The 13,625-nt window shown below is 46.6% G+C and overlaps 1 protein-coding gene across 1 annotated transcript; it reads right to left on the bottom strand.

Annotated features, from left to right (window-relative positions):
• Positions 1 to 574: 574 nt before the first annotated feature.
• On the bottom strand, positions 575 to 13,291 carry BRI3 (brain protein I3). The gene is made up of 3 exons (XM_040441832.1): positions 13,039 to 13,291; positions 5,969 to 6,074; positions 575 to 1,127 (listed from the first exon to the last, which is right to left on the bottom strand). The coding sequence occupies exons 1-3, from the start codon at positions 13,208 to 13,210 to the stop codon at positions 995 to 997; spliced, it is 411 nt and encodes a 136-aa protein (XP_040297766.1). The 5' UTR covers positions 13,211 to 13,291; the 3' UTR covers positions 575 to 994.
• Between the last annotated feature and the right edge of the window lie 334 nt (positions 13,292 to 13,625).

Below are 13,625 nucleotides of genomic sequence, written 5' to 3'. Positions count from 1 at the left end.
GCAGACGTTTGTATTATCTGAAAGGATCCGTCTGTGCAGATCCATGACTGATCCGCACCAAAAACGCGAGTGTGAAAGTAGCATGCACGCAGCGAGAAAAACAGTTAACACTTTGTGACAGAATAGTTCAATATTTTTAATAAAGGCCAATTGAAAATATGATTTTTAGCCAAAAATTAGTAAGCTGCACAAAAAAAAAAAAAAAAGCCTCCCAAGGTGTACATAGCCTTTGAGGACGCTTCCACACAGTCTCTTTTCTGGCTTGTAAATGACACCATAACTTATTTTTTTTTTACAAGCAGTTTTGGGGTGTCGTTTTAGTAACACCCTATTCTTTTCTCTATAGGGAAAAAAAGAAAAATAAAATCTATGGAGGAAAAAAAAAAAAAGAAAAAGTCGAATGCCACACCAGGGCAAAAAAAAAAAAAAAGTGCAAAACCTGCTTAAAACACACAAAAAATTCTGATTCTGACCCATGAACAGGACCCCTGTCACCAGCCATGCCATTCCTCACCCTGTCTTTAATAAACTCTGAATTTCATATAACCCACACAGACGTACTGGTACAATGGAGTAATAGATCATTTGTTCATTTTAATGATGACAATCGTTAGAATTATCACAGTGCTGCTTTGTTTTACTATAAAATATTTTTTTTTTCTTCCAAAGACATCTTACAGATTGAAGTTTGTCTGACTAACATATATACAAATAGGTGAACACAAGTGACGGGGACTTGTCTTCATATGACAGGAGCACAGGGCAGAGCCGGGATCTTGGTACAGTCTCTAAAGGCACTGGTATGTGGAAGCCTCACACTTCCACGTGTCTCTATGGCACAGAGCTTTCCCCTCCCACCCTATGCAGAACGGATAGACCGTATCACCACCCACGTATAATGATGATGCTGCTATTCAATTAAAGAAAAGGATTGTGCATTGGTAAGGGATTTCAAAGGGGGATGATATAGAAAGTGGTGTCTCTTTTGCTCCTCTTAACCAAATGTGGCTCCGCAGTTGGGACATCTTCGTTGCCTCAAAGCGAGACAGAACAGGATTCCAATCGGGAAAAAGAAGATGGCGCAGAAAATCCCCAGGCAGGTGAAGGAATCCTCCAAAACTCCGACCCTGAGGCAATACAAAACATAAAGCACAACGTAAGGCGATAGAAAATAAAGGTTTTATGACTATCAGGTGGAAGTACATTAAGTGCATGGATCCCATAGAAATGAATAGGGTCGCATGTGTGCTGCAATTGCAAATAAAAAAAATCCAACTCTGCTAGATTTTTTGCAATTCAGGGGTCCCATTTGTGACTCGCCGAGACCCTGCAACCATTGTCACCATAACCTTATACTTATGCCTCATTCACATGTTAGTGTCCGGTCAGTGATTGAGTCAAAACCAGGTGTGGCTTGAAACACAGGTACAGATCTTTCCCTTATGTCTGTGGAGGCTCCAGTCCTGGTTTTGGCTCACAATCAATGATAGAAATCACTGACCAAACACTGACGTGTGACTGAGGTTTTACTGGGGGGGAAAGTACCGGAAGTACATAGCTGGGCATGGATCAGGTGTTTGGAAGTAGGCTGGATTTCCATTACATTTACCGTGTACTTCTAGGAGGTAGTCCAGGTCCCTAAAGTCCACACCATAGAATATTATGCATTACTACAGGGAAAATTTTAGGATAAAGTCTGCCCAATCAGAGACTGCCGGGGACAGTCTCTTGGAGAGAAGACAGAAGTGGATTCCAGTGAGCATTATGTGTAGGATAGAGACTACCGCCATCCCAGCCAAGAACATAGCCTTAGCCAGTGTCATGTTATCCAGCAACATGTGGACATACACATTCAATAGCCATAGGCAGAATGATTGTTGGGCGACAGCTCTCTCTCCGACTCCCCGATACACATACAGTTCTATAGGGAGGGAAAGCTGCTGTCAGACACTTCTGGTGGCGGCTTTTCTCCTGGCCAAAAAATAAATTAATAATAATTTGTCTGGGTCAGGAGCTCCCTGTTCACATTCATCATGCCAGTTTTTGGAGTAAAAAAGCTGCATGGCCCCTTTTTGCAACTTTTTAAATACCTATACGCCTACGTTTAGGTGCATGCAGCGTTTTTATTCCGCCATTTAACCTGGGGAGTGGCGGAGCGCGAGTTAGGCCATCAGCCACAGCACAGTCACCTTTATTTACACCAGTTTCCTGAAAGCTGCTCCAGTCAGGGAATAGAGTAAATTTCAATCTAGACGCATGCATCTAATTTATGACGAGGCCTGTGCCTGATGATAAATTAAGAGCGTTCTCCGGGTGGCGCAGGAGGTATCAAAACACAGGTATTTGATAAATGACCCCCATTAGGTTGTCGTCAAGTTCAGCTGACATGACAATTATTTATGTAGGGTCCTTTAGTAATAACCTAACACTGCTGCGCAATGTTGCTCCAAGTGGAGAGATGGCACAGCGTCAGCTCATCGGAGGCTACTTTCACACTTGCGTTGTTAATTCCGGTTTTGAGACCCGGCAGAGGATCTCAATACCGGAATTAAACGGATCCGTTTTGATTTTGCACATCAGGATGCGGTTGTGTGAAATCAAAACGTTTTTATGACCGGACACAAAACCGTGGCTTGCAGCAGTTTTGGGACCGGTAAACCGTGGCTTGCAGCGGTTTTGTGACCGGTCACAAAATGGAATACCTCCTAAACGGATCTCTTTCCATTCAGAATGCATGAGGTCTAAACGGAAACGTTTTATTCCCGGTATCGAGATCCTGTGCCGGATCTCAATACCGGAAAACAATCACGCCAGTGTGAACGTAGCCCTGTAGAAATATAACTGCAATGCACTGGGCAACCACCAGGTGGTGCCATGAGCTACCTGGGATGGTAGGCTGCATTCAGTACAGTATTTTACGTTGTTGCAGATTTTCGCACGGAACCTGCAAAACAATATATACGGTAAATGTCTAGTTATAGATAAAATGAAGTGTATACAGCTTATATATGTAAATATAGTTGATTTTATCCATAATTATACCTTTTCCCCCAGATAGCACACAGAGCAGCTTGTGCGTTTCATACACATGATTAAAAATCAGGAACACACTGACCTCTTCCTCATCAGCTCACAATGCATCATATGACCATAACCTGACCTTATTTATTTTAGCCGGGTGCATGGGTGTGCAATAAGTGGTATATACAAGTGGATGAGTGTAGCTATAGGAGGAGCAGTCATGCTGTGATTGGGTTAACATGCTGTATATAGGGTCACTATGCATATCTGAGTAGACACGGAGGTCGGACCATGCATGCTGGATCCATGGGACACTATGATCGGATGTGGGATTATTATAAAATCTCCTCTCAGTAATACAATTTGTGCCTTCTTACAGAAATGGGAAGGATCAGACCCCTACTCAGATGAAACAGAGGACTGGACTTTAAAATGCCTGAGTTTACGTCCCCAGAGTGATAAGTGGCTCCAGAAGTAGCAGATAGCCGCTTATCTTTTTCGTATTCATGTGCATCTTCGGCCAACCTATGGTTGTTTTCTCCATTGGGGAGACCTCAGGTAGCAGGGCAGTCATGGAAGTATTATGAAAGCTGGGACATGTTTCCTCCCTTCATCCATGGAGATATGAAGCTTTGTGCAGTTCTTTTTTTTATTTGGACAGGGAGTACTTACAGTGAGTACTTTAACTCAAGCACTTAGCGGGCAAGACTTCAGGAACAATTGAGAAACAGCAGATAACTGCGCACAAGTGACTGCAAAGGACGATGGGTGATGCAGTAACTGATGACCACACGGATTACAAAAATCCTCCAACATATGACTGCCGGCCCCTCCTTCATTGACAGGGCCAGGTCCCTGCACAGTCATCTTATGGGTCCATGCCAGTCAAGGACAGGGAGGAGCAAGGATGCACTGAATGACTTGGTCCCACCCTCAGTGCACTTAACTGCTCATTTGAATATGGATTCTCCAGAATCAAGAGACAGATCGCCAAGTGAAAGGTAGCATTACATTCAGCTGAGCTAGCAAGACATTGTACCTGGTGCATCAGTGACTTCCTGGGGGCACACTCCCGGCAAAGGGCTTTTTCAGGCATTGAATATTGATGCCCTATCAGTGATGGCTAACCTCCGGCACTCCAGCGGTGGTGAAACTACGACTCCCAGCATGCTTCATTCATTTCTATGGAGTTCTGAGAACAGGCAAGCAAGTATGCATCTTGGGAGTTGTAGTTTTACCACAGCTGGAGTGCCAGAGGTTAGCCATCACAGCCCTAGATTAAAGGGGGTGTCCGAGTTATGGAAAAAAAATATCTAGTACTGTAAATCTGATGGTCAGCGATATATAACGGAGCTAAGCAAGTTTTAGGCAAAAAAAAAAAATCTATTTCCTCATTTCCCTGGTTTTCTTCTGGCCCTTTGTTTACCTGCAATAAAAACAATCTCTGCCCCTCCCCCTGCTCTGCAAAGGGAGTGAATACAAGTGCTGCCCTGAGTGACATGTCTGCCTGCTGGGAGACTCTGCAGCATGTTGTATGTGTAGGACAACAAGTCTCAGCTGTACAATAACACTGCTGATGCACACAGGATCTTCCCCCTACCTGCAATGCTCTGCAGAACTTCTCTATCAGCATCTGTGCCCAGCATGTGTCTCCTTACTGCCTGCAGCTACACAGTAAACACTTCAGCCCCGAGTCTGTGCAGCTGAAGGGGTTAAGAATCCTGGGAGAGAGCAATAAGCAGCAGCCTGCAGTGCAGGGGGGCGTGGCCAGCACAATGAGGTCTTGGTGTACAGATCTCTCAGGCTTGTGCACAAACCTTATCAGAGCAGGGAGAGAAGCTGACATCACAGGTCATGTGACCTCAGTGAAATCTGGGAAACCAGCCACTGGAGATAAAGTTAGAGTTAATTGGAAAGCTGTTACATTTGCCAAGTTAGAAACATAGAAAGAATACAAAAATAACTCGGACAACCCCTTTAAAGGGTTGTCCCATCTTGGACATTGGGGACATATCGTTAGGCTATATCCCCAATGTCTGGGACCCGCACCTAGCCAGCGCTCACCTGTTTTTCGTTGGTCCTACTGCACTTTGCAGGCTCTGGTCTAAGGATAGGTGCCGGTCCCAGAGACATTGAGGGTATATCCTAGTGATATGACCCCAAAGTCCAAGATGGGACAACCCCTTTAATAACAGATCGGGCTAGGGCATCAATTATTGAATACCTTAAAAAGCCCTTCACCCGGGAGTGTGCCACCCAGAAGTCACTGTTACACAAGTTACAATGCCTTGTAGGGCTAGCGGAGCCTGCAAAGTGCAGGAGGGCGCACCACGCATGCGCGTCTACCCTCCATTCATTTCTATGGGACCAACGAAAACAGGTGAGCGCTGGCTCTGCTATTTCCGCAAGCCTAATAGAAGAGAATGGAGCAGTAGCGGCACTTGTGCGGTGCACTTCCCATTCATTTCAATGGGTCTCCCGAAAATTGCCGAGCGGCAGTTGCACAGAAATGAATGGAGGGCGGACGCATATGCGCAGTGCGTCTTCTTGCACTTTGGAGGCTCTGTTTGCATGTCCTAGAGGTGGGACCTGGCACCTATTACACACTGGAGGCACATCCTAGCGATATGACCCCAATGTCCAAGATAGGACAACCTCTTTAATATCAGATTGGTTGGGATCCACCTCCTAGCACCCTCATCGATCAGCTATTTGAAAGGGCCTGTGGTGCTCAGGTGAGCTCTTCATAGTAGACCGAGTCCAGCGCTGTACATTGTATAGTGGCTGTGCTTGGTACTGGAGCTTCCTTCCATTCACATGAATGGAAAGGCCAAGTGACCTATGGACACGACGCCACAGGAAGAGGCCAAAGCACACACCATGAATAAACGACAGAGACACAGGGAGATGATTTGCCATGATCGATACCAAATAACTGTACTGTTACCTGCACGCTGGGCACCCTCCGACCACTACCACAGAAGTGGTTGCTGCTGGCTGTTGGATAATAGTGTAAGTGCTGGGGTAGGTAGTGTGAGGCGGTGCAATATATCCTGAAAATTAACAAAATGAAATATCAATTAATGTCAGATTATCAGATATAATATTACATTATGATCGGCCGACGGCCAACCTCTCAAAATCTCAGGGAGAACGGATTAGGGGGCACTTCGTCATACAGAGATTGAACATTAAATGCAACTTCCATACATCTAACATGAATGGAGAGCGGCCAGGCACGCACAAATACTTCTCTGCTAGGATTAGGGACAGTCTCGGGATCTGTGGGTACTATTTCTCATTTTGGAGACAGCCTAGTACACAAAAGGAGACATAACATAGGACTGTAGCCAAACCTGTACCGAGCCTGGTATACTGGGCGCTCTCCACAAGAAGAAATAGCATCCCCTGGATCCTGACCTAGGCCTCTCACCCAGTTAAACCAGTTCTCTGTGACGGGAGTCACCTCAAAACAGCTGTCTGCAGATGAGGCGCTGGCTTGGCTCTAATCCTTAATTATGTCTCAAGTGAAAACACTGACTAATAGAATAGCTATCTTCTAACTGGCGGCATTAGAGGCGCGCTTTCTTCTTTTCTGGAAAGCGCAAGTCTGCATACCTTTTTATTTTGTTACATTTTTAACATGCATTTTTTCTGCCTTTTTCAAGTCCTATATTTAAAGGGGTTGTGCAGTGGTGTAATGTTGATGACCTATCTTCAGGACAGGTCATCAGTATCAGATCGGTGGGGATCCAAATCCGGGTAACCCCGACAATCAGCTGAAGGGGTTGCAGCACTCACCGCTTCCTCTTCACCTCGCTTGTAGAGTCAGTGTAGGGCAATTACAACTGCTCTGTCCCATTCAAGTTAAAGGGACACTAGTAGTAGTACCACACACAGCCACCACACAAGGTGGGGCGCTGCGCCTGGCAATGAAGAGCGGCATTGCCCGCTCAAGCCCCTTCACACAACAGATCGGCCCCAAGGACAGGACAACCCCTTTAACCCCCATTTCTCCCACCCCAGATATGTATGGGGATCATAGAGATTCATAGGCTTACACCTGTTCTGTAGGTTGCATCCGATGAGTCAAGGATTTCTCATACAGATCCGAAGTCCAGCCACAGACATGCAACGGAAACCCTACAAGGGTCCATTCACACGTCTGTAGAATGGGATGGCATCCGTTTTTAATTCTGCGGAACGGGTGCGGACCCATTCTTTGTCTATGGGGCAGGAAAGGATGCGGACAGCACACAGTGTGCTGTCTGCATCCGCATTTCCGGAGCGCGCCCCCGATTATCTGGTCCGCGGCTCTGGAAAAAAAATAAAAAATAAATAGAACATGTCCTATTCTTGTCTGCAATTGCGAACAAGAATAGGCAGTTCTATTGGGGTGCCGGCCGGGTGTATTGCGGATCCGAAATACACTATGGACGTGTGAATGGACCCTAATGTGTTTCTCAAATCCTCACACTGCCCAGGTATACAGATTATGTGTCTGAATTGGGTTAGAGAGACACAGACAGACATCTCTGCTCCCAAACCTTAAGGAAATAATAGCACATGATTAAATAGGAAATGTAATAGTATCAGCACCCAGGGATATAAAAAACTGTATCATGACACCCAGAAGTTATCAAACACACGGGTAGCGGTAGATTGCAAGACTGGTGACATAAGCATTCTCCACTAGGTCTCGCTGTTACCCATTGGCTTCCTCAAAGACGCGAGTTAAATGCTTACATTTCAATACGCTTGACGCTCAGACAGCTAAGGCTCTGTTCACACCTACGCTAGTGATTTCCATGGTCCTGCTTCGTCACAGGAACAGAACATAAAATCACCAAATCTGGCAAATCACATCAGACACCAACTACGCTCAAGAGATCTCCCATAGAAGTGAATGGGAGCTATGAAAACAATGCAGCACCACATAATTGGCTAAGATGGGTATACCCCTTTAAAGGTTATGGATACCCTTGAAGGCAAGTTTTTTCGTTACGGTATATATTTGCAACAGTTTTCCCTTTCAAGCTTTCAGTTTCAGTGCATTCGCAGACTACTGCTTCCCTCTTCTCAATGAATCTGTCAGGGTGCCGCACTGATGGCTCGATCTGTACTTTCCTGACAGCTCATAAACACTCACTATAGCTAAATTCTTCTCAGTCTAATAAGACCTTAGTTTAAACGAGTGTCTGGGAGCTGTCAGGAGTTGAGAACTAAGGGCTACAGATCGAGCTGTCACAGTGAAGCAGAGAGCCTGCGAAAGCTGTACACGAAAAACCGGATGAACGCTTTTAATAAAGACCATTTAAAAAATTATTTTTAGTCTAAAATGGGTAGAAGGTGATGATATTAGTTGCCCTCAAAAGGTGTCCAGAACCTTTACGTAACCTGCCATATGTGCTGGAGAGGGGTACTGGTTCTGTTGGGTTGATTCTAATAATTCATGTGGGTACGGCAAGTGATCATACCAGGGCATTGACCTCGTCTTACAACTGATCATCTTCAGGACAGTTCATCAGTATCCGATCGGTGGGGGTCGAACACCTGGGACCCCCGCCGATCAGCCGTTTGAGAAGGCACCAGTGCTCTTGTGAGTGATGGGTCCTTCTCTGTGCTCCTCAAGCACAGCGCAGTACATGGTATAGTGGCTGTTCTTGGTATTACGCTCAGCCCCATTCACTTCTATGGGGCTGAACTGCGCCTAGGCCACGTGACCAATGAACGTGTCGTCACTTGGTCTAGAAAAGGCTGGTAAACGCCGTGGCACTACTGAGCACCGATACCTTCTCAAACAGCTGATATGTGGGGGTCCCAGGTGTCGGACCCCCACCGATCAGATACTGATGACCTATCCAGGGGATAGGTCATCAGTATTAACATCTTGGAAAAACCCTTTAACTCTAAACATTGAGATATTCTACAATTCGTGTAGATTAGCTGGAGATCAGGAGCCGTGCATCATCAGCGGCCTGCCTCCCGATAACCACAAGCATGTGACAACCAGAGTTCACATGGCGTAACATAATACTGTAAAAGAAAAACACGAGCAAACGTCAAAGGTGTTAAGGAAGATAACACCTGGTGTTATCTAACATGATGGAGGGTAATAGTACAACCAAGGGGGTGCGTTCAGAAACCAAGGCCCCTAAGAAAGTGCCCTGCCCCTTCAGTGGTCTCAAGGCAAGGTCTAGGAGCAGAAAAATGAAAATAAGGGGGTGCTGGACCCATCCTATGACGGACTACACGGACATATAATCGGTCCACTGGGTTGTCATGTTGGCGAGAAGAATAGTGCCGCGTAATGCGCTATTTTTACTGTCAGATATTATGGAATTTCCCACAGAAATGTGAATAGTCGTCTTTGACAGCGCTGTGCTCCATTAGTTTCGGTCAGTTCTGGAAACCACGTGGTCATTTACTATACTAAGCCTGGTGTCAGACGCCCGTGTGCGGACCATGCGATGGCCACTTACCACGGCTCGTCTGATGTAAACTCTGCCTCATAGTGATCTAGGACGCTGTGAGCTCCAGCCCGAGCGCAGGTCTACTGTCCGGACGAGCCGCAGTCGGTCCATGAAATGCCATCCTTGCACGCTGCCACCTGGATCCGGCTTAATGGGGGTTGTCTCAGCAACTCTTCAGCAAGTGGCCTTTAGGGTCCATTCACACGTCCGCAAATTCTGTTCCGCATTTTGCAGAACGGAATTGCAGACCCATTTATTTCTATGGGGCCAAACGATGTGCGGCCCGGATCCAGAAATGCGGACCCGCACTTCCGGGTTTGCATTTCCGTTCCCGAAAAAAATTGAACATGCCCTATTCTTGTCTGCAATTGCGGACAAGAATAGGCATATTCTATTAGTGCCGGCGATGTGCGGTTCGCAAAACACACATGGATGTGTTGATGGACCCTTATCATGTAGATGAAGTTCATACAAGCCACTTACTAATGTATTGTCCATATTGCCTTCTTCACTGACTGGATTCATTTTTCCATCACATTATACACTGCTCGTTTCTATAGTTGTGACCACCCTGCAATCCGTCAGTGGTGGTCATGCTTGCACACTATAGGAAAAAGCACCAGCCTATGCGCACTTCCACGGTCCCGGGCATCAGAGTCACCTGTCCCCCCCCGTCAGTAGAGTTATTCTACAATACCACAAAGGTGATACTATTCTACTTTCAAACCAAATGAGAACATCCTCTAAAAACCTTGAAGCCTCAGACGGCTGGATGTTATATATTACATTACAATTTAAGGAAGTACTAATTCCTCTTTTTTTTTATTAGCAAATATTATATCATGTATCACATACTAAAAGACGTCTGTATAGGAGCAACGGTCCACCTCGGTATAACTTCCCTGACACTGACTACTGTATGGTCATGCTCCAGTTAAAGGGGTTGTCCCCATCAGTGGGGAGACCTCCGTGGATCAGAAACTTCTCGTGTGAACGAATCGACACTCACGCGTGTGCGCTGCCACTCCATTCGGTTCTATGGAGCTGCCGGCAGTCCCATAGAATTGGATGGAGTATGTGCGTCTGCCGCCCTATGCAAACGGGGGGCACTCCCCACCCCCGTGTACTTGTGATCATTGGGGGCCCAGGATCAGGCTGCTGCCGATCAGATGGTTTTCACCTATCCTGTGGATGGGGATGTTTGCTTTACAAGGGTTGTCCAAGTTCATTTATTTTTATAAATGGGAAGTGGTAAAAAAAACAAAAAACAAAATAAAACTGGCTCAATCCCATGTACGTCACAGAGAGGACTGGAGCAGAGAAGTATCCCCCTCCCCCCCTTTTTTTTAAGTTACTTTAATGGCTATGTACACCATCGGAGGCAATTTTTGTTTATGATTGCATTTTACTTATTTTTGGCTAAAAATTATAATTTCAATTGGCCTTTATTAAAAAAAAAGAAAAAAAAAAAAAAAGGGTTAACTGTTTTTCTAGCTGTGCGATTAGTACTTTCATCTAATAAACCTCATCTCTAGATTACTGAGAGGACATAAACACTTATAGCCACATTCTTATCAGTAAGATAAGGACTGAACTATAATGATGGTTTATAATGTCAGAGAGCAGAGATAAGGAGCCCGTCAGCTCCCCAACTGACGGAAGAGAGAGAAAATCCGGAGGCTGCTTCTAGAGCATCATGTACAGAAAAAAATATTCCATGTTTTTATTAGAGCACCAACTGAAAAAATTATTGTTAGCCCAAAATAGGTACAATGCAATAATAAAAAAGGTGTACATAGCCTTTAAGGGGGTTATCCAAGAATTAGGCAGACTCACGGTGGAGATCATACTTGCCTAGTGCCGGCCATATATCCCGTAGCTGTCAGTGGTAAAGCAGATCATACAGTGGAGAAACAAAAAGTAGCCGTTACTTCTTTGGTGCTGGTTTCCTTGTGGATTCTGTGTCAAATCCACATCTGGGCAGCCGCACGCGTTTTTACCCCACCAACAAATTGGGCCGAAATCCACATACAGATTCCCAAAGATTTACATCTGTTAATCCAAGTCAAAGGGGGGCTACAGAATAATGCATGGTGTGAACGCGCCCTAGTGTCTTCCTGCGCGCTAGTGTATCACCATTCTGACTGTAACATGGCGCTCACTGAACACCAGGGGGCTCTGCTGTACCTCTGTATGGCTCCCATTTCCTAGGGAGGGATGTACTAGGTCTGGCTCTGTCGGAAGCCATATTATGGAGGTATTAGCACTCCCAACATCCATGGTATAACCACAGGATACGATGTAAATATCTTAAAGGGCATCTGTCAGCAGAATTGTGCCTATGACACTGGCTGATCTGTTACATGTGCGCTTGGCAGCCGAAGACATCTGTGTTGGTCCCATGTTCATATGCGCCCGCATTGCTGAGAAAAATTAGGTTTTAATATATGCAAATGAGCCTTGACTGGGGGACATGTGACCGCTGCAGCCAATCACAGGAAGCAGTGGTGTCCTGCTCCCTTGCCCCCCCATCGACATATCTTGATTCCAGTGCAGCAGGAAGAGTCAGACACCGAACCCATTCCGGTCCTCAGGATAGGTCGCCAATATCCCATTAGTGAGGTCTTACTCCCGGCACCCTCGCCGATCAGCTGTTTGAAGGGGTTGCGGTGCTGGTGCGAGTGCTGCGTCCTCTTCATCGTCTACCTGCACAGCGTCTCCGTGTAGCGGTGTAATTACAGCTTTTGTCTTATTCACTTGAAGCGGTTGAGATTTTTTTTAAATTTCTCCGACTCACACGGCAGAAAATATCCTTACCGCAATCCACGCATGAATGTCACCAGTGGTACGGGTTTTATTTTAGGTGTCAGTTTAAGCTGCAGATTTCACGCTTTATGAGGCAGAGGCAAAAGTCTGCGTCACGTCCACAGGTCGCGGCGGATTTTCCGAACCAGTATACGTCCCGAGTGAATAATCCCACAGCGAGTCGACGAGATTGGGTAAAAGGTCACCCACTTTGCTGTAATATGCTGCAGACTGATGCCTGCAAACCCAGTCGGAAAATCCACCGTGTGCGACCGTAAACGACGACAAGTTTATAGAAACTCCCGCTACACGGCGCTTGTATATGTAATGCTGACAGGTCCGCTCTATAGGGGGGGGTGTTTGTCATCTCCCTTGTGCCTGAAAAGTGGCGCACGGACTGCAGGAGGAGAAGCCTAATATATGAGGAGGCCTGTGCCACATCATAGGTGCACCCTCCGGCGGCGCGGGGGGTATCAAGACCAGCACGGAAAGATAAATCGCCAACCTATGTGTCTGCATGGTGGGGGTCATGTACATTGTCCGAACCCCCTCAAGACACCTATGTGTACAATGATATATACTATGATAGACATGATATTGTGTCATGAGATCCCTATCCTTTCTATATAGGTATGCCACCTAGTGGTGGAGTACAGTCTCTCAGGGGTTCTGCTAATATATAGATTAGATAGAAATATAGATTAGATACCAGGGTGGCAGCTGCTATGAGAATACCCACCGGTGCCCGTGGGGTAGGGGTAAGGTGGAGGTTGGTAGACGCTCTGGGCTGCGGTCTGTGGCGCTCCCGGGATGGTCCCGTAGTTCTGTGGCGGCTGCCCGTACTCACAGCCCCCGGTCACGGCCGGACTGTAGGCGGGTGGTTGGTCCGGCAGGAGCGGCTTGCTATCCATGCTGTTACTTGAGAAGAAGACACCGCCGCCTGCTCCCTCTCAATGTGCTGCTCGGTGCTGTACTGTGTGCGGCCAGTCACAAGACTCGGGTCATGTGACCGCTCCTGACTGCCTGCCCCCCCCCCCCCCCAGACAGGAAGCGCCTCTTAAAGAGACAGTGACCCGGACTGCGGACCGCTGTGCCTGTTACTCTGCGAAACGGGGAGGCATGAAAGAGTTAATGGTTGGGGGGGGGGGGGGGCAGTGGATTGTGACTTATGTACAGGAGGAGAGGTGAGGTAACCTCATCATGGGAACGACCTCCCCCCAAAATAGAAAAATCACCTGGAAATTCCTGAGTCCTTCAAGTTCTTGTCTCATTCAGACCCCCATGGACAGGTTCTGTCAGGGGGATGTCACAGCCCAGAGGTGTCAC

This window comes from Bufo bufo, chromosome 7 (genome assembly GCF_905171765.1).
Source record: "Bufo bufo chromosome 7, aBufBuf1.1, whole genome shotgun sequence".
Taxonomy (NCBI): domain Eukaryota; kingdom Metazoa; phylum Chordata; class Amphibia; order Anura; family Bufonidae; genus Bufo; species Bufo bufo.
The sequence above is the reverse complement of the archived record's forward strand: the minus strand, read 5'-3'. Positions and strand labels throughout refer to the sequence as shown.